Genomic DNA, 24,624 nt, shown 5'->3' with positions numbered 1-24,624 from the left:
GTCGGTCACACTGCCAGTGCTGCAGGAAACACAACAGTGGCTAAATTAGTTAAAGGCAGCCTCAAAGGTCCAACTGATTACAGACCATGTTGAAGAGAGTGAATATAAGTCAACACACCCTCACAGACTTCGGGGGTTCAGAGGATGCTTGGATTCCCTAATGGATCTGCCTCTTATTAGTCCCTGCAGGTGTTTCATGTAGAGATGAATGAGACCAGCAGGTCAACAACCAGTGGGATCTGATGGGCTGGCCTCTTCAGCGGGGGAGAGGTAACAGCAATGCCTGGAAAAAGCACTATGAAGATGCCACATGACTCAGCATACTTCCTCTTTAAAGTCTCACACATTTTTTTTTCTCTAACCACAATGCCGACCATACCCACTTGTTCCCCTTTTTTTTAAACCATTGTTTCACATTTCTACGCAGTGTTTTCATTGCTTTAATTGAAATCACATTGTGACAGCACCAGTTCTGCAGGTACATGTTGAGGTTTGGTTTAGCCTCCATACCCGTCCCAACTGTGATGTCGACTCACGGCTCCTGGTTTGTTTTGATTCATGCTAAGAAGTTTAAACTGAGTAAAAAAATTATGAAAGAATTTTAAATTATAACCTATCATGATTGTTAATAATACATAAGGTGACAAATTATATATTCGTATTATATGTCATATAACAGTTGCAGCCCATTGATAATATTATATAGTTGAATCATACCCCTCTAACAAATTTACCAAATTTATCAGCTTCTCTTACATAAGTTGTTTCAAAGTTATTGTTCTGCATTGCCTTTCATTCTAAGGTGTTAACCATACCACGTCCTGTCTGCTCCCCACCGTGCTGCAATCTGTGCCACTAGTGGTTAATAGTAGTTTTGGTGGGTGGGTGTTGGTTAGGTTGCTGGTTGGTTGATTGACAAGACAAGGGGCCGATTCAGTGTGAAGATGTTGCCTTCAATTGCTCCTCGTAACTTCAACGTACCCAGACTGACAGTTGTATAATAACATTTGAATTCATTCATTGTATGTAGAGAAGTTTTTCCATGCGTTTTTATGTATAGATTTGAACTGATCAGAGATCAGTTCTAAATCACAAGTGCCTTCTGTAACATATAATATGACTGTTATGTTTAGCAGTAATATTATACTATTGAGACACTGTTTTTACCACTAGCTTTAAAAACATTGTGAGGACATCAATTCTAACTTTGCATGGATCTCTTTGCATACCAATGTAATATTGGATACAGTAATGTGTACAATTGTACAGACAATCGTGAGTATGTTTGATTAAATATGCCTAAAGAGGCATCTTCACCTTGTTTTATGGATTAAAACTTACTAATATATATTCAGGGTGTCGATGCTTGGTAATGTAAGCTTAAAAGTCAATACCGGTGATATTGTACTGTTGATATTTGGTCACTTGAGCTGCCTTTATTTTTTGTCTTTGTCGTAATCCTGACATTTCCGACAGCCCATGAATGCAGCATTAGCATGGTGGGAGAGGCTGGTTTGTTGACTGACTTAGGGCTTCGGTGGTGCTGTAGCTGCTACTGGTGAACTAGCTAGCTGCCCTGTCAGAGTTACAGCTATTCATTTGACAAGTTGTCAATAATGTAACTCGCGTCGTACAACTGCTGCCACAGGTTCCGGCACAATGAGAGGAATCCCGCGTTTTCGGGACATGTTATAACAGAGCACGGCGTGGTTTTAACTAGCTAACATTAGCTTAAGTTACAAGATTGACAAGATAGACGGCTGAAGTTCCTCCGGAGTGAGATGGGCAACGCTAGGCTGAATGGAGGTAGCTTGTGTAGCGGGCTAGCCAGCTGAGTGCGACATGGAAATAAGAATATTTCCAAATGGATTTCGACCATATTGTGAATTGTCATTTATTCAGGCAGTTGTCTGAGTACCGAACTTAAATAACTGGAGCAGCGGTGTCGCAGGGCGTAGCTGTCAAACTGTCGCTCGTCCTGGCTGCATCACTGGCCTAGGAAGCTAGCAGCAAGCTAGCTAGCTGCACGTCTGGCTCCTCCACCAAAGTAAGTGTTTACTCTCAGTAATAATTCACTGGCAGCTCTGTTTGGTTTATTTTTATCAACGTGCACGACCCCACACTGCCAACCTTAAGTTGCTGAAAATACATGTGCATACTCTATATATGTATGGCAGCTAACGTCAACTCGTACTCGCTTAAGTTAATCTATGGAAGCTAAAGCGAACGGTAGCACGCAAGAGGGCCAGGCCATGCCTTGATGAATTTGTTCTGCAGCTGAGTTTCTCATATTTGCCCAGAAATGTTCAGTTTCTGGGTCATTTTGGAATGCGCTACTTGACATAACAACCTTTTATGTAAGCACTGAACTTGACCCAACATCTAGCAGGGACCCAAGACTAAAGCATTATATCCTGTCGTTCTGACATTCTTACTCAGTCATGACTTTGCCTAGTGACTTTGTCCATTCTCAAAATATAATGCTAATAAAGTGGGTTATGTGAAGACTTAACACGCAGTTGTGTAACTATCTTTTGCTTCGTAAATTCAGAAGCTTCATGGGAATGTCTTCGTGTGAAGCCCTGTCCCTGTATTCCCAGGCATCCTTGCAGAAATTAAAGAGTATAACTCAAATGCACTAATGTCATAGGTGCCATGCCCTCTTTTTTCACTACATTGTGTTTGAAATGTCATTACATCAAACTGCATGCTGAATGTTTCAGGTTAGTGTTCCTCTGATCAAAGATCAAAATACACTTAAGTCTTGAACCCATTCATCGGTTAAATCAGTAGTTGTTGGACAGAAAAAATACTGCCGACCATTTTGGTGAAGTCTCTCGCCAAGTGAAAATGCTGAGCTTTGAACTGAGTGTCGGTTCCTCAAATGTACACATAAACTTTTTTTTTTTTTTTTTTCAATTGGTCGGAAAACGGAATCTCTGTATTTCTTGCAATCTGACAGTTTGTTGAGGTCATGTGAGACTATTTTTGACATATATTACACCATGGATAAATCAAATTAATGATCAGTAGTGAAACCCTTGCTATTTCTTGCACTCAGATGTTTTATAGTTTTGAATGAAGGTGGATGTCACTAACCTTTGTATGAACACAGATCAACAGAAAAGATGTATTAATGTTGTTTAGAAGACCTGCTTCATGCTCATTTGAACTTGAACAATGTTGTATTTTAATTTCTATTGTATTGGGAGATTTCTTGAATCCCTTTTGTGAGTTTCACACCTTTGAATAACTATGAAGTATGTTTTCTGTTGATAAAAAGGCTAACTTTTCCCTGCAGGGATTCAGTGCTATAAAACATGTTAGTGGAATATAAATATCTTTTTCCTTATGCAACACAGAGAATTAATTTGTTTGAATTGATGTCATCCCTTCCTTAATATGATATAACTCTTATCTGCCGAACTAATTTCAGTCATTTCAGTGTTAAAAGCTGAAAGAAAAAAAAGAAAAAAAACATGTTGGGAAATTCGGTCACCGGGCTCTTGAGTTGTTTTTGTTTTAACTGAGAATGCCTGGTGGACTGGTTACATATAAAAACGAGGACGGGACCTTCGCAATGACGTAGCCACTTCCGCCCACAGTGTGATATAATACTGTCTTTGAGGCGAGGGGAGTCGGGGTGGGGGGGTTGAATAGCAGCTGTTTGAATGAGGGAGTTTGATTATTCTGCTTTCCCTCTGCTCAGTTTTAAAATGTGTACATCTCCCAGTAAGAATTGTATATAGATTTTTGTTGATTTTAAGTAATTCATTAGAAAATTATACATACTTAACTTGGGTAACTGGCTGAACTGGCATTAAAAATATCTTCCAATGGGGTTGAAATCTCAGTAGTCCTTTTACAGCGCAACTCTCGCTGTAATTTATGACGCTCACTGAGAGTAGACCTATTTTTAAATTAGATTTACAGATTTTATAACCTCTCTCCAGACAATGGCTCCTCTGCACTGCAGCTTTATGCAATACTTGAATCTTGATAACAGTTTATGCAACAGCTGAGACAATTTACACTAGCTGATGTTGCTTTTTAATTCATTACAATTTGCTGAAAAAAAGAAGAAAATCGTTCTGTCTGCTGACATTTTGCCTCTCAATGACTGAAGGTTGCATGTTGTCGATGGCCTCCCTGCCAGCCATGAACACTCTGACTGACACATGCCCCGCGGTGCACCAGAATGGGACAGCCCATCGGGAATCTGCAGACACAAGGCCGGCCACTGCTGTTCTGAGACTTCATTTCTACCACAGCAGCCAGGGAGCGGCCGACTTCCTCAGCTACCCTCCTGGGGACTATGTGGCTGAGGAGCTTTGTATAGATGCAGCCAAGGCGTGCAGTGAGTACTCGAGCTGTTAAAACCAGCATAATGCACCCCCATTCATGTGTTTTGCTGTAACTCGGGGCATAGGTCCCAAGATAAGGTTATCAAGAGGCCACAGTGAAACCTAACGGCAGAAAAAGAGTTGGCCCTTTCAATCATCTCAGTGCTTTGTTTACAGTCTGTCTAACTTTGTTTACTCTGTTGAAGCACAAGCATAAAATACGGTGGCATTGCTTTGCTTGGTGTTTTTGTCCTTTGCTGAGGTACAGTTTAAGAGCCAATAAAAGTATGATGCAACTAATACACAGCAGGGACATGCGGGGGTTGAGGGTGGGTCTAGACGAGCCTGCATGTTGTTGGGATCGCATGTTATGTGTTTGATGATGAACTAAACACAGCTGACTTTTTGTTAATCTTTATTGCCCTTTTGTTCACCTGTGTTTTGGCAAAACAAACAGACTGTATTCTAAAGCCTATTCTGCTATGTAGTCCTCTGAGTTGCCCCTCAGTTAACAGTTTCTACAAGTGTATTTGTTTTGTTCAATAATTCATATGGATGGATATGGATCGAGATTTTAACAGACAGTATAGCTAACCTGTACTGTTTCATGGGTAAGACCTGTTACATAACTGACCTCACAGACCATAATGTGGAGTCTCTTTCTTTGTCTGCTTTAGGTATATCACCTCTGTACTGCAGCCTTTTTGGTCTCTTCCGAGAACGAGACCACTTGTGGTTTTCACCCAACCACATCTTTCAGCTTGATGAGCTGGCTTCAGAAGATGTGTTTTTCAGAATAAGGTAGCGTGCATTGTTTTGCTCCTGCATTGCCTTTTGAGTATCTGTTCCGGATTAAAATTTAAACATCCCCCTTGTGATTTTTTGCATTTTGTTCACCATCATGTATACAGGTACTACTTCCCTGGCTGGTACAGTGGTGGTGCATCCCGGGCATATCGATATGGGGTCGCCAAAGGGTCAGAAAGCCCTGTCCTTGATGACTTTGTGATGTTGTACCTTTTCTCTCAGGTGAGTACCTCAGTATTTAGCCAAGCTCTTTATCACATAAACTGGTTCGAAATGAGACCTTTTTAAAAGAGGGTCAGTTAAACGATAATATTCAATCCAAAATTCTATTTTTTGTTTCATACATTACCTTGCAGTTCAGCATTGTAGATCTGTTTGTCAATGGATGTCTTTGGTCAGCAGGATTTCAGAAAATGTACACTGTAAACAACAGTGCTGCCCATTCAAGCAAGGGGTACCAAGAGAGCTGAAACTTTCAGTGAGTGCAGTTATAGCCCTCAAGTGAGAGGAAACTCAGTCTTTGGGAGCAATTTTGCTACTTGCATGCAAAGATCCACACCTCAGTGTACACAAAAAAATTTCATTCACATTCTTTTGTGAGCACACCAAAGCTTTTGTATGGTGAGGATTTGACAGGCCACTGCAGACTCAGAGCAGAGCTGTTGTCCGAATGTGTAATTGTTTGTAGTGAAGTTCCTGCCCTTTTGAAAGGTTACAGGCAGCATGCCAATAAGGCTCGATTACTAATGCTGCAATGCAAGAAGCTGCTGCAGACTGTTAAGACTTGACTTGACACATTTTTGATATGGCTATGTCAGTCTTCAGGTTTTTTCAGTCATGGGATATGGCTGTTCAATGCTAAATTTCTACGCCACACTCAACTTCTGTGTCAGCCGACAGGCATTGAAACATGAGATTCCTTTCTTTCGTCAGTCAGAGAAAGGAAAAGTTGTCGCATTTTAGGCGAAGAATAGACAAAGCACAGGATCAAACTTCATTTTTGATCAGCATGGCCCAGTTTTTACAGTTTGATCAGAGTTTGGTGAGACACCCGTCACTCAATCCAAGAGAGAGAGGGACAGCTCTCTCTCCTGATCCAACTATACTCTTTGTGTCAGTGGATGTGCACTGACAAAATGCAGCAACAATCTGCAGTTGATGAAAGCTTAAAATCCTCCAGATGACAAATTTTGCTAATTTTTGGCAGATTTTTGCTTGCATAAAAATGGGTTTTAGTGCCTTAGTGGTCACAAGAGGAAAGTTTCCCCACAGAGTTCCCTCAATTTTTTTCAATTTTGTGGCCTGTCTGTTGGCTGTTTTTGTATTTGGTCAAAGGCTACAGAGTTGTAATCAGGCTTTATTTAATTTTTTGTGCACGGACAGGACAGTGCCGGACAGGAGAGGAAAAGTCCTATAGAGACGTCCTCAGACGTATCACCTGAGTCCTGAATGCCCTCAGTCAAGTAATGATTTGTATAGACCACATTGCAATACAGAGGAGATTTGTATTATGGGTGAATCCAGGTAACATGAGCAAGTAATATGACGGGAGCTGAACTCGGTATGACCTGAAGGATTATGTGGAATTATGCCTGTGCTGTTGGCCTGGGAAAAGCCTATAAGGGCGAAGGGAAGCACCACTGCGAGGGTCATTTGAGGGTGCAGCACACTGCGTGTTTGGCAGCAAGTAAGCCATTACAAATGCCTTCCTTCAGTCCAGACAGATGTTTAGTTTTTCTTTGTGAAGGATACAATGAATTCCTCACAGTCTAATCTCGAGCTCAGCCTCTGTGTTTGTGATAAAGTAAGGCTATTATGACTTGCAAAGCGAGGTGTGTCTCTGTATTCGCCAGTTGGAGGCTAACCAAAGCAACAAAAAGCTTTCGTTTTAGGAAAATGGACTATAAACTATAATAATTTCTGCCGACCACTCAACATGCTGTATAACCCCCGTCACATTCACCCATTCACTCAAACATTTATACACTGATTGTAGAGGCTGCCATGCAAAATGTTAAACTGCTTTACTGGAGCAATACATTGAATCCTGTATCAGCAGTGTTGGGAGTAACTACAGAGTAACAAAGTTTGTTACTCATGCTACAGTCTTTTGTGAAAAATGAACGCTTGCAGACAAGAACACAGTGTTACACCATTCCTGTTCGGCTCCAGGACCGTGGTCGGGAAGCACAGGGGAGATGATTTCCTCCAGGGCCGAAGTTTATGTTTACCTTTGGAGTGAACCCCCTTTCACGTGTTAAGCTGGTCGGGAAAAGATATCAGGGAGCTGTATTTGGAGGAGCAGTTGCCTTTATTCCATAGCGAAACTGCAGCCTATACTGTACATTAACAGCTCGATCTACTACTGTCACCTGCTTCACTTTCCTTCCTCTCCCATTTATTCACCAACTGCACGCATGCACGCTCCCTCTCTCTCGCTCGCCCACTCACACCTTACGTACTCACACGTCACGCACTGCCCTATTCCTGAAAGGGGCTATGCCACTATTAAAGCAACAAACAGGCCTACTTTAGCTGCTTCCGATCTAACGTCGCAGGACCTTATGGTGACGCAATGATACACCATTCTAATCAATCAGCATTACACCACATCATGGCCGACTAGATGAGCTTTCTCTCCTGGAAATATGGACATTACTTTTCACTCCTCAAAATTAAAGACAAAAATGTGAGGTGAGTTGTCAATTATGTGCATGTGTAAAGAACCTATCCACATCAAAGAATAGCTGTGTTAAATGACTAAGTACTGCTTGATTTGAAGGCCTGTTGCCCTGTTGATTACAATGTTTATTGTGTTTGACTGTTCAGTACTGTTCATATTTACTTTTAAAAAGCAGACATAAAAGTAACTTAAAAGTTACTTTCCCTAGTAACTAATTACTTTTGATATACAGTAATTGGTAAAGTAATTCAATTACTTTTAAAAGAATTAACTAGTAAGTTTAACTAATTAATAATTACTAATTACTGACAAAAGCACGCGCTGGTGTACTGATTTATTTTGTCCAGTGGGGCGCGCTGAGCTCAGCCAGAGACTTTGGCTCAGCTCACATTTCAGTGAAGTCCCTCCCCCACTCTACACCACGAAACCTCCCGACCACCTGACCAGTCAGCCGATCAACCAGCGGACTGTTTGAGCAGCAAAACAGTAAAAACAGCCCAACACATGACATGCCATTGCTGTATAATTGTGGACTGGATTGTCCTGTGTTCATTTCCCCATGTTTGTGAGACAATGCAGAACGCTCCCCACTACACGCTTGCTATAGTAACTTTTGATTGATTGAATACGTTATTAAAAGTTTTCAAAAAAGCACCGAAGGGTACAGTTTAATACAAATACAATGCTAAAAGGATTGAACCAAGAAAGCACTAGTCTCCCCGACACGACGCGGAATCACTTTTATTTTATCGTCGTCATTTTGGCTTGGTTTGATTGTGTGTGTCCACAGCTGGGTTGGTTTATTGAGGGGACGAATGAACAACATGTTTTTTGGCATGCATTGCTGACCTGGGCATTGTTTCTCAATAAATTAGAAAAACCTTTCCTATCATTCCCTTTTTCCGTGCATGGTTGAAGGAGATCGCATCCACGCTCCACTCCCTCCTGCGCCGAAGTGTCCCCTTTAGTCACATAAACCAACCCGGATGTGTGGACACGACCACCGCATCAACTCGCCACCTGCATCTATTTAAACTCCGTCACTTTGCTTTGTTCTTTTGCCCTGATGAAGACCTCCAGGTCGAAACGTTGGCCATGTCTGTTTGATAACACAATAAATTAAGTAACGTCAGGCACATTTAACATCAAGGCTACGAGTGTGCCCCATCACTTCCTTATCAACGCTGGTGTCTCTTATTTGTGGCCGTTGCCAGCGCCACACGGGCTTTGCCTTTCAGCAATCAAGCGCTGTTTTCGTCTTTGTTAAAAACAATAACAGCAGCAGCTGTAGGCAGCTGAGATCGCTGTGCCGTCTGTTTTGCATGCAAATATGAATTAACACAGTAAAATGAATGGCTCTCTATTTACAGATTGACTGAACAAGTTCAAATGTTAAATGTCATTTAAAAAAAGTCTGTTAAATGTTAAGTCTTGAATAAAGACATTGGTTTAAGAAAGCATCTGTCTGTACTACTGTCACTGTGACTGTACTATTGCATAATCATATCGGTGCAAAATCTATGCACAATCCAAGGCCTGTTTTCATTCCAGCTCAGAAACTGACAATCCAATCAAAAAGTTGCTAACATGACATCAAACCAACTGACAGGAAGCTTATTCATTGGTCAGTTGTGATTAGTTGTCATCCTATATCTTTAGTCGTACATGAAAAGTCTGTTCAAGTAACTGACAGCATGTTATTTTGTACTTTTCTTTTCTCCAAGCTGCTCTTTATCTTTTCTTGTTCTCATGAGAAGCACATGATAAAGATAAAGATGTAGTCGTATATGAGTGTCTGTCCTCAATACCAACAGGTACATAGAAACAGAGGAGGAACTGGAACACGATCAGTAGATAAATGCATCTGCATAGCACTGGAATTCATTTTATTCAATAAATAAGCTGCAGCACCATTAGCTTGTAAGCCGCTAGGGAGAAGCCTTTTAATTCAGCCTTGCAATGTTATTATAAACAAAATGAAACAGAGTGCATATAAACCTAGCCTGACACTGTTCCTTTGATAAGAACTCAACCCAAGTACAGGACTGAAAGTGTGAATGGATCTCCTCATCTCATCTTATCTCTGTTCGCAGTGGAGAAATGATTTTGTCAGTGGCTTGGTGAAGATCCCCAACTCCCATGAGACTCAAGAAGAGTGCCTGGGCATGGCTGTACTTGACATGACAAGAACAGCCAAGGAGAGAAAGCAGTCACCTCTGGATGTTTACCACACTATAAGGTACTGGTGAAAAACAGACTGCTTTCACTCTAATTCTTTTGGAATAATCTGAAATGAACACCAAATAAGCACTAGTTGATGTAATGTTGGATTTGGTGCCACGCAAAACCTGATTTGCCCCCCCCCCCCCCCCCAAGAATGCTATTTTGAGTCCCAACTTTGAGGAATTTTACTGCATGATTCTACGTACCTTTTTGTTTGATTTCCAAAAGCAGCTGTACAAAAACATAGTTTTAGCCAAAGTAATTTTAATTTGAAGTTATGCTCAAATTAGAAATAATATCTGACCAGCAAGCAACTTAATAAGTAAGAAACTGACAGAGGATTCAACCATTAATTGCAGTACTCTGCACATGTCTTATTGAATATAAGCACTATATTACCAGCATAAGAACACAATAGAAATAATTAGAACTGTGGGTGATTAAAACATTTAGAAACCAATGGATTAAAAAAAAATTTTTCCCTCTTGCATACTTCTAGCTACAAGTCGTTCTTGCCAAAGGACATGCGAGCTCAGATCCAAGACTGCAACTTCTTGACACGCAAGCGAATCCGCTTCCGCTTCAAGCGCTTCATCCAGCAGTTCAGCCAGTGTCGGACCACAGCTCGCGACCTCAAACTCAAGTACCTCATCAGCATGGAGTCCCTGGAAAAGACCTTCTACACAGAGACCTTCCAGGTCAGGGAACCATCCAGTGGACAGCTCATCATCCTGGTGGCAGCAGACAGTGGCATCCAGTGGTGTCGAGAGAAATTGAAAGATTCTGACCAGGTTGGTATCATGATCTCTGAGTAAGCCTTGTTCTGTTTCTTCCTTTCTCCCTTTGGGAGTCGGGAACGATAATTGTTTACATGAGTTGTTTTCTATGCTGTGTGTGCAGGAGCTTCAGACCTTGTGTGACTTCCCTGATGTCACTGACATCAGTATCAAACAGGCCAGCAAGGAGGGTGCTGCAGAGAGTCGAGTGGTCACCATCAACAAACAAGATGGAAAAAATTTGGTAATTTCACTTTAGGGATGTCTGTCTGTACTTGTAAGCAAAGACCTTATAAAACATGGACACTGTCTCCATGACGTCATTCATAGGTTTCTGAAGAGCCATTGTAAAGCTCAGTGTGATGCCTTCAGGGCATGGCCAAAATGGGCAAAGAAGTGCAGCATGGTGGAGCTGAAGCAGGCCGAATGAAGCCTGGTTACTCACAGCTAGCTGTCAGTCAAACCTTTAAGTCTTGATATGATTTAAGCAAGCTAACATATAAAAATTCACCCATACAGTTGTCACATATGGGGAAATGGGGCTGGAAAGTTGGGCATTTCTAACAAAGGATCTTTAATGATTGACACCCTTTTGGAGCCAGCCACAAGTGGGCATTTGAGGAACTGCAGTTTTTGGTATTTACTTTACTTATTGCGTTGGCCTCATTTTTCCGCCCCAGAGGTTGCCACTTTATTGTCAGCAAGATTTCTCAGTAAGATTTAAAAGTTAAAAGTTAAATAGAGAAAGAAATAATACACCATTCAGTGGTAGTTGGAGAATGGTTAAGGTTAAACATCATGTCTAACAGTGTTTTTTATATATTTCAGGAGCTGGAGTTCTCCAGACTGTCTGAAGCCCTGTCCTTTGTGTCCCTCATCGATGGTTACTATCGGCTGACTACAGACGCACATCACTACCTTTGTAAAGAAGTGGCTCCTCCAAGACTTGTGGAGTCCATCGCCTCCCATTGCCACGGCCCCATCTCGTAAGTGAAGAATAACAAAGCTTTACCTATTTTCTAACAACATCATTTGTAAAAGCTGTCACTTAATTAAAGAAAAATAAACAAAACAATATTCGATGAATAAAAAACTTGTCTTTTTTTTACTATTATTAATTTGAATGCAAGCATGTGGCCATCAACCATGTCAGAGCAATGACATGTTACACTCATTTGTGGTGCCTTCACGGCCTCACTTATCCAACAGACTTACAGATGACTCATTAGATTTGTGGACACGACTTCCAATTTTTCAAAATTCTCTAATACTGGCAAATCAACAGTTATATCCGCTTTACAGAATGATTAACCTGCACCAAAAGAAGTGCAGATAAGCACAGCCACAAATTAAATATAATGCTTCATACAGGAAGGTAAAAGATTAAGAAATTGCTGCCAAAGCTTTACTTTGGTGGTTGGTGTGTATGTCCTCTACTAGCCCAACTTGCTATGTGTTGTACTTTTTTTTTCTTTGTTGTTGCAGAATGGAGTTTGCCGTCAGTCGGCTTCAGAAAAGTGGAAACAAGCAAGGATTGTTCATTTTGAGATGCAGTCCTAAAGACTTCAACAAGTATTTTATGACTTTCCCTGTTGAGGTAGGTAACACTCATCTGTGGTGATTTGCACCTTTTAACGTTTTTATTGATAATTGACGGGACAGACAGCTATACAGTAAATATTCTACTGCTTTTGCTATGTGTGACTGAGAATCTTACTTTGATTTAATTTTAAACAAAACTTTTCACTTTTTTTTATTTAACAAAACTGATCAAACTTCTCAACTTCTTTAATGTAATCTTTAATATATGAGACAAACAGAAGTACTTGCTAAATAAATTAAATGTTGACAATGTTATAGTTAAATCATTAGGATATAATTGATCTTAGAGTTAGGAAAAAGACTAAGCTTAGACTGATAATAGCACTCTGTCCGAAAACTCATCCTCATCATTTTATTAGTGCCAAAACAAAGGGTTTTGACAGGGAGCACTTGATCCTGGCTGAACTGATGCTACACAAATGCAATGCAGAATACCTTGTTGCATGTAACATGTAGCATTGCATTAGGTTATAGTTGTATAATCCTGCCTAATCCAAATCCTAGTTTTATTACCCCCTCCAAGTGTTTTCATTTCAGCAAACCACCTAGACTAGTGTCACAGTCAAACTCAGACTCAGTGTTTTATTACTGTTCAATCATATGAACTTCTACTACGGCTGCACAATTGATAGAAATATTATCGAAATTGCAATACGGCCAAGTGCTGTAGTAATGCTGAGATGTCCTGGCCTGCAAATCTTTTTCTCCAGATAATAAGGTAAGAAAACATGTTCGTTCGGCAAAGACCAACAAATGTCACATCATCAGATGTCAAAAAGTCTTCATGAGGCAAAGATGATCATTCTCGTTTATCCGAATTATATCGCTATTGTGTCATCTGTCAAAAATAATCTCAATATGATTTTTTTTTTGTGTCTTCTAGGTCTATGATACTGTAGAATACAAACACTGCCAGATAACCAGGTCTGCCAACGGGGAGTTTAACCTCAGTGGAACCAAAAGAAACTTCAGCAGCTTGCAGGAACTACTCTGCTGCTACCAAAAGGAAACTGTGCGTTCTGACAGCATCATTTTCCAGTTCAGCAAGTGCTGTCCACCTAAATCCAAAGGTAAAACTAACAGACTCTAGATTTATTAAGTGTAGGAAAAAGATTACTGGTAGATTAATGACTGTGTAATTAAAGTGGCTACATGTTTTTTAATATAGACAGGATGTCATTTTTATTTGCATGCACAGCACACACAGTGGCAAAAATGATTGAGTTGAGCAGAAAGGAGTTGAGGAAGAGAATCTTCATAACTTTGTGAATTGTATAAAATGTCACATATGCTAAGAGGGATGCACCCCTTTTGTTATCCCTCTCTATCCAGTGATTTATAAACATACTTCAGTTAATTAGTTTAAACACTTAAGATCTCAATCACATGTGTATAATTACATGTGTGTATCGGAATATGCTACCCATTTACAAGTACATTAAGTGAGCTGGTCAGGCTGGTTTCCCCTGATGCCTCCAGCTGTAGGCAGCTAGTTTTTAAGATCTGCCAAACACAGACAGCATTTTAGACTGCTGTTAAGAAAATCTGTCCCCAAAGAAAGAATCAACTGCCCTGTAGGAGTTGAAGTGTATCTTGTGCACCCTTATGTGATTCTTATCACGTAAGGGTAAAATAAAGTCATTACTGCGGTCAAGAATTTAAAGTGAGGTAAAGTATTGATTGGCTAAATTTTGATGCATGGAGTACAATCTGACAACCAGGATGACTCCCTAGTGTGTAAATTTCTGTGCTTTTGATTTTTGTCCATTTCTTTGTGTTAAAAGCCGGTTTTTAGAGCGAGCATGACAGCTACGCTAGCGTAAACACCGAGTTCAACCAGTTCACCCGGAAGAGCATAGCCGACTACCGCTATGAACCATGGGTAAACTCCTAGATCCGTTGCGCGCTGTAATGACGTCAGTTAAAACCCCCTCGTGGGAGCCATCTGATTGGCTGCAGACGACCCCCTTGTAGAAAAAATGCATTTGTGAATCAGAGTCGCGCTAGATGAGTCTCAAAAATCCGCACACAAATGCAGGGAGGTTTACAAATTAAAAGCACTGAGACAAATGCGCATTTGACAATTCATATATCAATGTAACAACTTCCAAATATGTTTTTGGTGAAAATTGCAAAATTGCAAAATTGCGCATCACAAATATGTTTACAAATCTTATTTTTATATGTGAATTTTTTTTTTTTTTTTACTTATATATGGATTGAAGCATATTTGTGTGTGCATTGAAAATGCATTTGTGTATCGAGTCATATATATATATATACAACTCCCCAAATACATTTGTGAGTCCTTTTTCTTGCATTTATTCCTTGCATTTATCCATTATGAGACTGTTCTGGCTCCATATAATTAAACCACAACTGCTCTGAGCTGGCATTTTTGATAATGTGGTGAATACATTACCACATGATTATACAATAAAGATAGTATAAGTTTGTCACATATTCTATCTCTGACCCACGTTGTAATTTCAGAAGTTTCTCTGTCAGTTTTTTCAACTTATTTGATTATAAACATTTTTCTTGTCTGAAAGATTGTTTCCTTTTCTCTCCGCCAACAGAAAAGTCCTGCCTCCTCGTGTGCAGGAGCAACAAGGGCTCTGAAGTGCCTCTATCTCCATCACTACATCGACACAACATCAGTCAAATGGTGTTTCACAAGATCAGGAAAGAAGATCTGGAATTTGTGAGTCAACTTTGCACGTTCATGTCTATCATATTTCCTTGCGTGCATGTAAGATTTACAAAATTAGATGGGCTTAGAGTTACAACTACAATAATGGTCTTCCTTTCAGATGGAGAGTCTGGGTCAAGGGACATTTACTAAGATCTTCAAAGGGGTTCGCAAGGAGCTGGGAGACTATGGACTAGTGCACCAAACTGAAGTAGTCATGAAAGTCCTGGACCAGACCCACAGGAATTATTCTGAGGTCTGTGGCTTTAAGGATGTGCAGAATGTTTTGTTTTGCAGGGACACATTGATTTAGCAGACACAAATTTATTATTGTTAAAAACGCAATGAAAAGATATGAATGTTGCTGCATTGTAAGTAAACATCATCCTTAAACAGGTTTGAGAGGGGGAAACTGCTGTAATGATTGTTTAGATCTTATTTTTTTAATCATGCACTCTCTTATGGATCACATTAGCATAGAGCTAAAATGATTTCGCGATTAATTCGTTTGTCGTTTGACTTAAGATTAGCTGAAATCTTACTGGTGATAATCAGTTAATCGTTTCAGTCATTTTTCGGGGAAAAATGTCAAATCTTCAATGGTTTCTAATCCTCACATTTTAGGATTTGCTGATTTTCTTTGTCATTAAGACTGTAATTTGGGAAGATACCCCCTTGTTATGTCTGAGACTTGATTTTGAGAGTTCTGATTTTGTCTCCGATCACTCACATTTATAGAGCATGGAGACTGTGTCTTTTAATCAGTATTAATATGGGTGCCTGATTATTGTGCTTAGACGGACATGAAAAACTGTAGACTTATTTTTTAATTAAATATTAAGATGATACGTACATTCTGGTATTCATGTGCACAAAAATAATTTGGGTTTTCTGTCTTCTCTACAGTCATTCTTTGAAGCTGCCAGCATGATGAGCCAGTTGTCCCATAAGCACCTGATCCTGAACTATGGCGTGTGTGTCTGTGGAGAAGAGAGTAAGTCAGCCTCAGAGGCACACTAGCCATGTTTAGAATAGAATAGATGTTTATTGGAATTGTTTCAGAAACAACGAAACACAGATAGCAGCTTCTGACAAATATATATCAGAGATAAACAAGAATGTAAAAAAATACATATAGCAAGATAAATAGACAAAAGAAACAAGAGATTCAAGTAGTGACAAGATAAATCGCCAAAAGATTCAATCACTGCTATAATGCACGCAGCAGTCAGCAGAAACAGCTGATCCATCATGTGAGTTGAATGTTCACTAAGTCAAAGTCAAAGTCAAACATTTTGCATATTAACTCTCCCCTCAAAAAAGACAAAAACCACCTCAAACGAATGTACTTTTTTTTTTTTTTTTTAGAAGTATTCCATTTCCAAAAAATTGTAATGCGATATTCTTCAAAATGCACATAAAATGCTTTATGGAAACACGGCTAGTATCAACTTGTTAGCGAACTGTCTGTCCTCATTCAACCTTACAGCGAGAAGAAAAAGAAAACCCTCTCCCTCAGTTGCCATTCATTTGATGGACATTATGAGCTTATGGTCTAATGATGTCAAGAGTCTACCATGCTTGTCTTTAATCTTGACCAGACTCTATTAGCCTGAGGCTCAGTGCAGTGATTAAACCACAGGCCTGGTGGGCTATTCTTAGGAGGATTACAATACCCTTCCCCAGAAACTCTTTAACCTGACCATTCTCCCTTCACCTCACAGGACTTCTGATGCTACTATAGGCAGCCAGTCACATGTCTGCATTGGTTCCTGTCTTTATTATCAGTGTTGGCCTTGATCAGTAATAAATTTCAATATGATTTGGAAAGAAATATCTGCAAAATGTGGCTACTGGCAAAGCAACTTGCGGTAGATTTGTTGTAGTAGTGTAGAATTTCTGGTAATTATTTGTACAGATTTCAATAGCTGTCAGTGTACTAGACCCTTTGAGGTACATTAATGTGATGTGACATCAAGATATCTCAATTTAATCACTGTAGAATTTAGAAGAACATTTTACTGGTGATATACTAAACAGAACCATCACCTTCATCCAAAATAATGGAGGCAAATTGAGTAATGGTCGGTACACTAAGAAAATATATAGAACACCTTTTAAAACTCAAATATAGCATGTCATATCCTTTTCTTAAGCATTGTAATATCTGTTTTCTCCTTGCATGTGGCTTTGGTTAAAACAGCATGTAAAGTGGCTCATACTGATGTTTAAAGGGGCTTAGCAGACTCCATTTCTATACTAACGTTAGCCACTGTTGCTCTTTATTAGCAGAGCAGACACGAGGCACTCGAGAATTTGCATTAAGTCTTTGAACTGCCGTAGAAAATGTTGTCATTCACAAATAAATCTACAGTCTATCATCATTAAACAACTTTAAAAAACTGTCCACAGAATTGTTCAGGCAACCAAGAGGGATGGGGAAGTTCTCATTCTTCATTGCACATTACAATCTGCTTACTTAGGCCAACCTCAGCTAAACATAAAGCTGTGTTTTCTTTAAGATATCATGGTGCAGGAGTATGTGAAGTTTGGTTCACTGGACACCTACTTGAAGAAGAACAAAAACTCCATAAACATCCTGTGGAAGCTGGAGGTGGCTAAACAGCTGGCCTGGGCAATGAACTTCCTGGTATGAATCTGCATTTAGTACGAGATTTGATTCCAAGTCATTCAAAGTATTGATGAATATCAGTTTGTCTGCATCCCACACTAAGTTTTATAGCTGCTAAGTTATTAAGTGTAATTTGATACACATACTTTGATACTGAAATAATGAAAAGTGATTGAGTGATTGGTTTCTTTGTGTTGGTAAGAGAATGATTCATCTCTTCTTTTCTGAATCTACAGGAAGAAAAACATCTTGTCCACGGAAATGTCTGCGCTAAAAATGTTCTTCTGATTAGAGAGGACGACCGGAGGGCTGGGAACCCCCCCTTCATCAAACTGAGCGACCCTGGCATCAGTATCACTGTCCTGCCCAAAGAAAGTGAGTTTATGTCCATCCTCAGCCGAAGTGTAATACACGTGTCCAATCAGAAGAGGGCAGCTCTTCAACAGCAATATGATCTTGAATCCACATTGCATTGGATTACTTTAGACTTGTGGTGCTTAATTACAGAAAACTGAAATGTTGCCTGAAAATGTCTTTGATTTAATTGAAAAATAACAGTTAATTTACTAACTCTGTGGGGTTAAATGTTTTTGTTTCTGATCAGTCCTGATTGAGAGGATCCCTTGGGTGCCCCCTGAGTGTATCGGGGATCCTGCCAACCTGAGCCTGGCTGCGGACAAGTGGAGCTTTGGCACCACACTATGGGAGATTTGCAGTGGTGGGGAGAAACCATTAGCAACACTGGACAACACTAAGGTAGGGCTGGGTGCTATGACCTAAAATATATCCTGTATTAAATTTCAGACTTCCTAATATGTATTTAGATTCTTTATATCATCAGCCGATATGGATGAGCATTTCTTGTATCCGTCACTGATCAACTATACTAAGACTTGATTTGTTTTTGCAGAAAATGCTGTTCTACGAGGACCACCACCAGCTTCCTGCACCAAAATGGACTGAACTGGCAAATCTGATCACCAGCTGCATGGACTACGAGCCCACGTTCAGGCCCACATTTCGTGCCGTCATCCGGGACCTCCACAGCCTCTTCACACCAGGTCGGTCTATAGCTCTGATCAACTGCTCAGCCACACTGCCCCTCCTGGTGTCCCAACAGGGAATCTAGGTCACACCAGTGTAGAATCTCAAATGTCTCAAGACACTTATCCCCAGACCTCACTCATATTTATCATGGTGTCTTCAGGAATATGCCAGCGAAAATGGAGTCTCGGCTCCTAGTCTTCATTAGGTCAACATTAGCTGTTCTATGAAATCAGTAGAGAAATGGAGTAGATGAGAAAATCAATATCCATTTCATCTATCTGTGATTAGATTGGTCCCAGATAGGATTAAGTCAGCTTTTGGACAAGAGGAACCAGTGCTGGAGAGACTTAAGAGGTCCACTTTAGCTTGTCTAAAGTGACTTTAAATCTTTCAATAGGCGATGATTCGCACAATTTCTGAGCTGCCGTTTTATCTCTTGAATGATTCTTGTCTTTGTGTCCCTAGACTATGAATTGATCGTGGACAGTGACATCCTGCCAAACAGGACAGTGGGCCCTGGCTGGTCGACGGGAGGTTTTGAGAGTCAGGAGCCAGCTCAGTTTGAAGAGAGACACCTCATATTCTTACAGCAGCTGGGCAAGGTTTGTAGTTGTGTAGAAGCTGTGAGTTTAAGTGCAAATCAATCTCATGTTAATAAGCTTGGCTTACCTTGCTTGAAATGTGCTCTTTTTCCAGTATGGTGCTTCCATGGCAAGATGGTTTTTCTTTGAATTCCTTGGGTTAAGACATTTTTAGCATGCATTTCCTCGAAAAGGACTGAACCCTAAAGTCAGGTTATAATGGGTATTACATCAATACCTTATGAATGGATTATTATATATATTTAGCCAGTAACTGAGATGCTAATATTTCCTTTGTCTGTACCACATGGCACACTTCTTTTCATCTAGTTATCTGCAGGTGTAGTGGCAGAAGTCAATCAAAAATAATACAGATTGCACTACACCATGCTAAATTCACTAAATGTTTTCTGCTGTTGTGATGGAGAAAAGTTGTGCAAAGTTTTTTTGATTTTGATAGACTAGCATCGAAGTTCACACTGGTCTGATCTGGCCCTGTGTCCCCTCTTTTTCTCTAAGAAATAGAGTAAAATGTGGAATTTAAGTAATGACGGCTCACTTCAGTTGTTCTTCTCTTCAAGGGAAACTTTGGCAGCGTGGAGATGTGTAGATATGACCCGCTTCAGGACAACACTGGAGAGGTAGTTGCTGTGAAGAAACTCCAGCATAGCACTGCAGAGCACATTCGGGACTTTGAGCGAGAGATCGAGATCCTGAAGTCTCTGCAGCACGAGAACATCGTCAAGTACAAAGGAGTTTGCTACAGTGCAGGTACAGCTGACTTATAACTAATACCTTCAATTCTCCTAATATGCCAGAGTTGAAAACTGCTTAGCAAATTTGCAAAAAAGCATAGCACACACGTACAGAATACTGAATATGTTTATTCAACAGTTTCATGGTTAAATGAGGTACACTTAGAACTTTGTGGCTGACGTAGTTTTTGGCTTCTTTCAGGACGACGAAATCTCCGTCTCATTATGGAATATCTTCCCTTCGGAAGTCTGCGAGATTACCTCATGAAAAACAAGGAGCGGATCGACCACAAGAAGCTTGTGCATTACACGTCTCAGATCTGCAAGGTATTTGCCCCAGTACAGTTTTGTCAGATGCTGACCACTAGAGTTATAGATGTAATACATTTTTGTTTTTCCTCTGTGTGTTAACAGGGTATGGAGTATCTGTCAAACAAGCGTTATATCCACAGAGACCTGGCAACACGAAATATACTTGTGGAAAGCGAGCTGAGAGTGAAGATTGGAGATTTCGGCCTCACCAAAGTTCTGCCCCAGGACAAAGAGTACTACATGGTTAAAGAGCCGGGAGAGAGTCCCATTTTCTGGTCAGGCTTCTCTTATTTTTACCTTTTTAGTATTCTTATCTCTTCAGCCTCGTCATGTGAAGAAGTTTGATTTTATGTAAGACAATTGAGCACGTACTTGTTTTTAGCCTTTCGTAGAGGCTTAATGCTACGATTCCTGTCGTAGCTAACATATAATTCATGAATATTTAACCCCAGGGTTTTACCCAATTGAAAACATGACACCTGTCCTAGAGCTGAAGTCCATTTGTAAGACTCAGTTATGTTGTTTAAAGAACGTCAGACAGTTAATATAAGGTGTGTTGTTTTTTCTAGGTATGCCCCCGAGTCACTGACTGAGAGCAAGTTTTCCGTGGCGTCAGATGTCTGGAGCTTTGGAGTGGTGCTCTATGAGCTCTTCACACACAGTGACAAGAACAGCAGCCCTCCTGCAGTAAGTCATAACACGCACTCACACACATGCATTGAGCTGCACTTTGTGGTGCACCTTTAGAAGAATTTCCCAGCCATTTACTTTGCAAACATTGTTTTAATAGCAAAAACTAATATTGACAAAATGTTGCATCAACCAGATCTTCAGAATGACTAATTTAACGGGAGGTTTGTGCTCTCATCACTCGGACCTCAAAAGATCTGATTTTTCTATTTAAGAAATTGGCGTTACCAATTTGCTACAGGCGAGATGCGAGATATCAGATGCAGTGCATCTAATTTGAATCCAACCCAGGCATCTTTGTTCTTTGTCACCCCACTCTTTCCCCACATTTCCTGTTTGCATCTCAACTTGTACTATGAATTAAAGGCAAAGAAGTTAATCTAGGGTAACTAAGCCCCCAAAAAACAAATATATGGAAGCAGTGTGTTGAAGTGACATGTTGGAAACCTGCAAAGTAAACAAACTGAGCGCTCGGACCTGACCTGTAAACCTGTCAATGCTGTACAGACAACTTATAGATTTGACATCTGGTTCATTTTCTGCAAGAAGAACAAACAAGCCTAACAGTTTTGTTGTCACAGCTCCAGGGAAAGAGGCTTTTCTTTACCCTCATACCTGAGCTGTTGCACCACAAGGTGTGTACATAAGTACGTTCAAATAAGGTCACCTTTTCTTAGTGTACACACATGAAGAGACTACTAAGCCAGAAGAAGGCACAATTAAACTTTGAGCATAATTAAAAATCTCTACGTACCTACACCATAATTAAACAAGCTTTCTCATGCTACACATGACAAAGTGAAAGTGTACTGCTGACTGTAATTTCTCAGCTCAGGTTGCGCCATATGTTTGGCTTTGCCTCAGTCATGACAGATTCATTGCTTAAGGTGTTGACTTAAAATTACTGTACATCTACATGTATAGATCTGGAGGCATTGTTGGTATCTATTTTCTTTTTGTTTTCTGTAAATAAAATCGATTTTGAAGTGTGTCTGTGTCTTAGCTGTTACCATTCTCCCCCTCAGGTTTTTATGTCCATGATGGGGAACGACAAACAGGGACAGTTAATTGTCTATCACCTCATCGAGCTCCTCAAGTCAGGCAGCAGGCTGCCTCAACCTCTGGGGTGTCCCGCGGAGGTAAGAAGATTTTTTTAGATGCCTTGTTGACATTATCTTTGTTTCATGTCTCTGTATCAAAATGGTTATCTTGTATTGTCTTACTCCTGCTGAAATACAAATTCGTAGCAACATTGTTTTCTGCACACCATTTGGCCATTAAAAGTTGACTGCCATATGAAATAAATCCTATTCCTTTTGGTACAGGACTGAGCAGTTGGACAACTTGTTTGTATTGTGTTGGCCATTTCAGCACTTTGTCTGATGACACTTCGTAGCTTGCCTCAAAAGTTTGATCAGTTTAAGCTACAAGCTCAAGCTTTACCTGTCATAAAGAAAAGATGGTTTAAACACTTAGAAAATGTTTGGTTAAGCTGTCAAAAAAGAAAAAACATGGCCCATTGGCTGTCAGAATAGGATGTGACTGACTTGTAATGAGTTTGCTCATCTCGAGCACCCACAAATAATTTTCTTTCTTTCTCCCTGCTTTTTCGCTCAGATACACGAAATCATGGAGGAGTGCTGGGACAACGACCCCTGTTTGCGTCCTTCTTTCAAGGAGCTCGCTCTGCGCATCGACCTGTTCAGGGACAGTAAGGAGTTTTAGACAGAGAAATCACCTTAAGTGCCGTGCTCATCGTCAGCCGAGTCGCTCTTAACACTGTCGCCATGTTTGCGGACAAAGGCCAAAACGAGGACCTTCTGCTGTTGAGTGGCAGCGTTTGGCAAAGCCGATTGTGACTGGAAGAGCAGTGGTTAAAAACCAGGACCAGCTCAGAAACTACTGCCAAGGTGCCTTTATGCAAGGCACTTCACGCCCATTTCTGTAGTAGAGCGGCTTAGTGGCAAGCAGCAGACTGGAAATGAAGGCTTGGATTCAAGGAACTGCTGAAGGTGGTGTTGCTGAAAAAGCAGATGTGTTGGGTCAAACATCTGGATAAAGTTTTAAAAGAAGAGCTTTTAAAGACTGTGAGTAGACTATTACCAGGCCTAAAGCTAGTGATGCGTGTGTGTGTGTGTGTGTGTGTGTGTGTGTGTGTGTGTGTGTGTGTGTGTGTGTGTGTGTGTTTGTGTGTGTGTGTGTGTGTGTGTGAGAGAGAGAGATGGTGCATTTGTTTGTTTGTTTGTTTGTGTCCATACATACAGCTAGCAGGGCTGGCTCTTGCCATCCCCTTTTCCCCTCACCTAAAGAAAATTGACTTTCTATGTATGTGTGTATATATCTACAGTATCATTGTGTACATATGTCCAGAAAAATTTTATAATTTTATAAAATGAAAATATAGTAAAATACTATATTTGAACTGCCAGCGAAATGTCAGTGTAAATGAAGTACATACAAAGGTGATTTAAAATCCGTTCTTGTTTTATGTTTTCATTGTGAGAGGTGGTGTGTAAATTAAAGAAGTTTAATTCAACAATAAATCTGTTAAGTGAATTCTTGTCTCTCACTGTGAAACTCATTGTTTCCACAGTGTGCTGTAAAATAAATGTGCAGTTAAAAAAGTGAATTGTATACTGTGAGGCAAAAACCAGTCAAGAAGCTTGAGAACAAAATAGTTCTGAAACACAATTTTGAGAGGGAAGGGCTCAGATAAGATGAATTCTCAGTATGTTGTTTAAAACTAGAAAGATGTGTTCAAGTTTCCCATTCACATTCAAATCTGCATCATATTGGACTTTCATTTTGCTGATAGCAGATTAAAAAACCAACAGGGTGTAGAAAATATAGAAAGGTTGAATGTAACATATTTCACATTACCCAAAATGTTGACAAATGGTGTGCCTCTCTCCTCATGACAGGTTGATTTGTAGAGCAGCCCAGATTAAAGGGAACTTTGTAAACTACAGCTGGTGATCTTTACAGGATAAAAGTTTACAGTGGGTACTGTTTATGGTCCAAACTGCGAAAAGAGTAGTTGCACATAAAAATGACACAAATTGAACCAGGCAGCTTAGCATTCATGACCGCTGTTTGACAGCTGCGTAAATGTCTTTAGGCATATCGATGTCTTTGCTAATTTCAGGAATGTTGACCTGTAAGTTGGGTTTTCTTAAAACTGTGCAAACAGACTCCAGGCAACTGTCAATCGGTCTCTTCATTTGATTCCTTACATGTTGTTAACAGATGTGTGTAAATTGAGCTGTTAGTCTAGACAACAGTGCAGTGCAGGAGGAAATGTTGGAACATTTTAAACCCCTCCAGATGCTGATATGAACCAAATAGACTTCATTATGGAACTGCAGTAAGAGAGAGACTAGACAGTTAAATACTTTCACATGTTAATGTAATAAAATATATATATATATATATATATATATATATATATATATATATATATATATATATATATATATATATA

The 24,624-nt window shown here is 40.0% G+C and overlaps 1 protein-coding gene across 1 annotated transcript; it reads left to right on the top strand.

Moving 5' to 3' along the window:
- Positions 1-1,489: 1,489 nt before the first annotated feature.
- Positions 1,490-23,686, top strand: jak2b (Janus kinase 2b). The gene is made up of 24 exons (XM_030416057.1): positions 1,490-2,047; positions 4,127-4,357; positions 5,021-5,144; positions 5,255-5,372; positions 9,927-10,072; positions 10,556-10,847; positions 10,957-11,076; positions 11,661-11,818; positions 12,318-12,429; positions 13,318-13,504; positions 15,014-15,138; positions 15,248-15,382; positions 16,033-16,120; positions 17,649-17,776; positions 17,995-18,133; positions 18,363-18,514; positions 18,669-18,819; positions 19,271-19,407; positions 19,968-20,157; positions 20,344-20,468; positions 20,556-20,728; positions 21,023-21,140; positions 22,169-22,282; positions 22,761-23,686. The coding sequence occupies exons 2-24, from the start codon at positions 4,132-4,134 to the stop codon at positions 22,866-22,868; spliced, it is 3,366 nt and encodes a 1,121-aa protein (XP_030271917.1). The 5' UTR covers positions 1,490-2,047; positions 4,127-4,131; the 3' UTR covers positions 22,869-23,686.
- The last annotated feature ends 938 nt before the right edge of the window (positions 23,687-24,624 follow it).

Source organism: Sparus aurata, chromosome 5 (assembly GCF_900880675.1).
Source record: "Sparus aurata chromosome 5, fSpaAur1.1, whole genome shotgun sequence".
In the NCBI taxonomy this organism is placed as follows: Eukaryota; Metazoa; Chordata; class Actinopteri; order Spariformes; family Sparidae; genus Sparus; species Sparus aurata.
The sequence above is the reverse complement of the archived record's forward strand: the minus strand, read 5'-3'. Positions and strand labels throughout refer to the sequence as shown.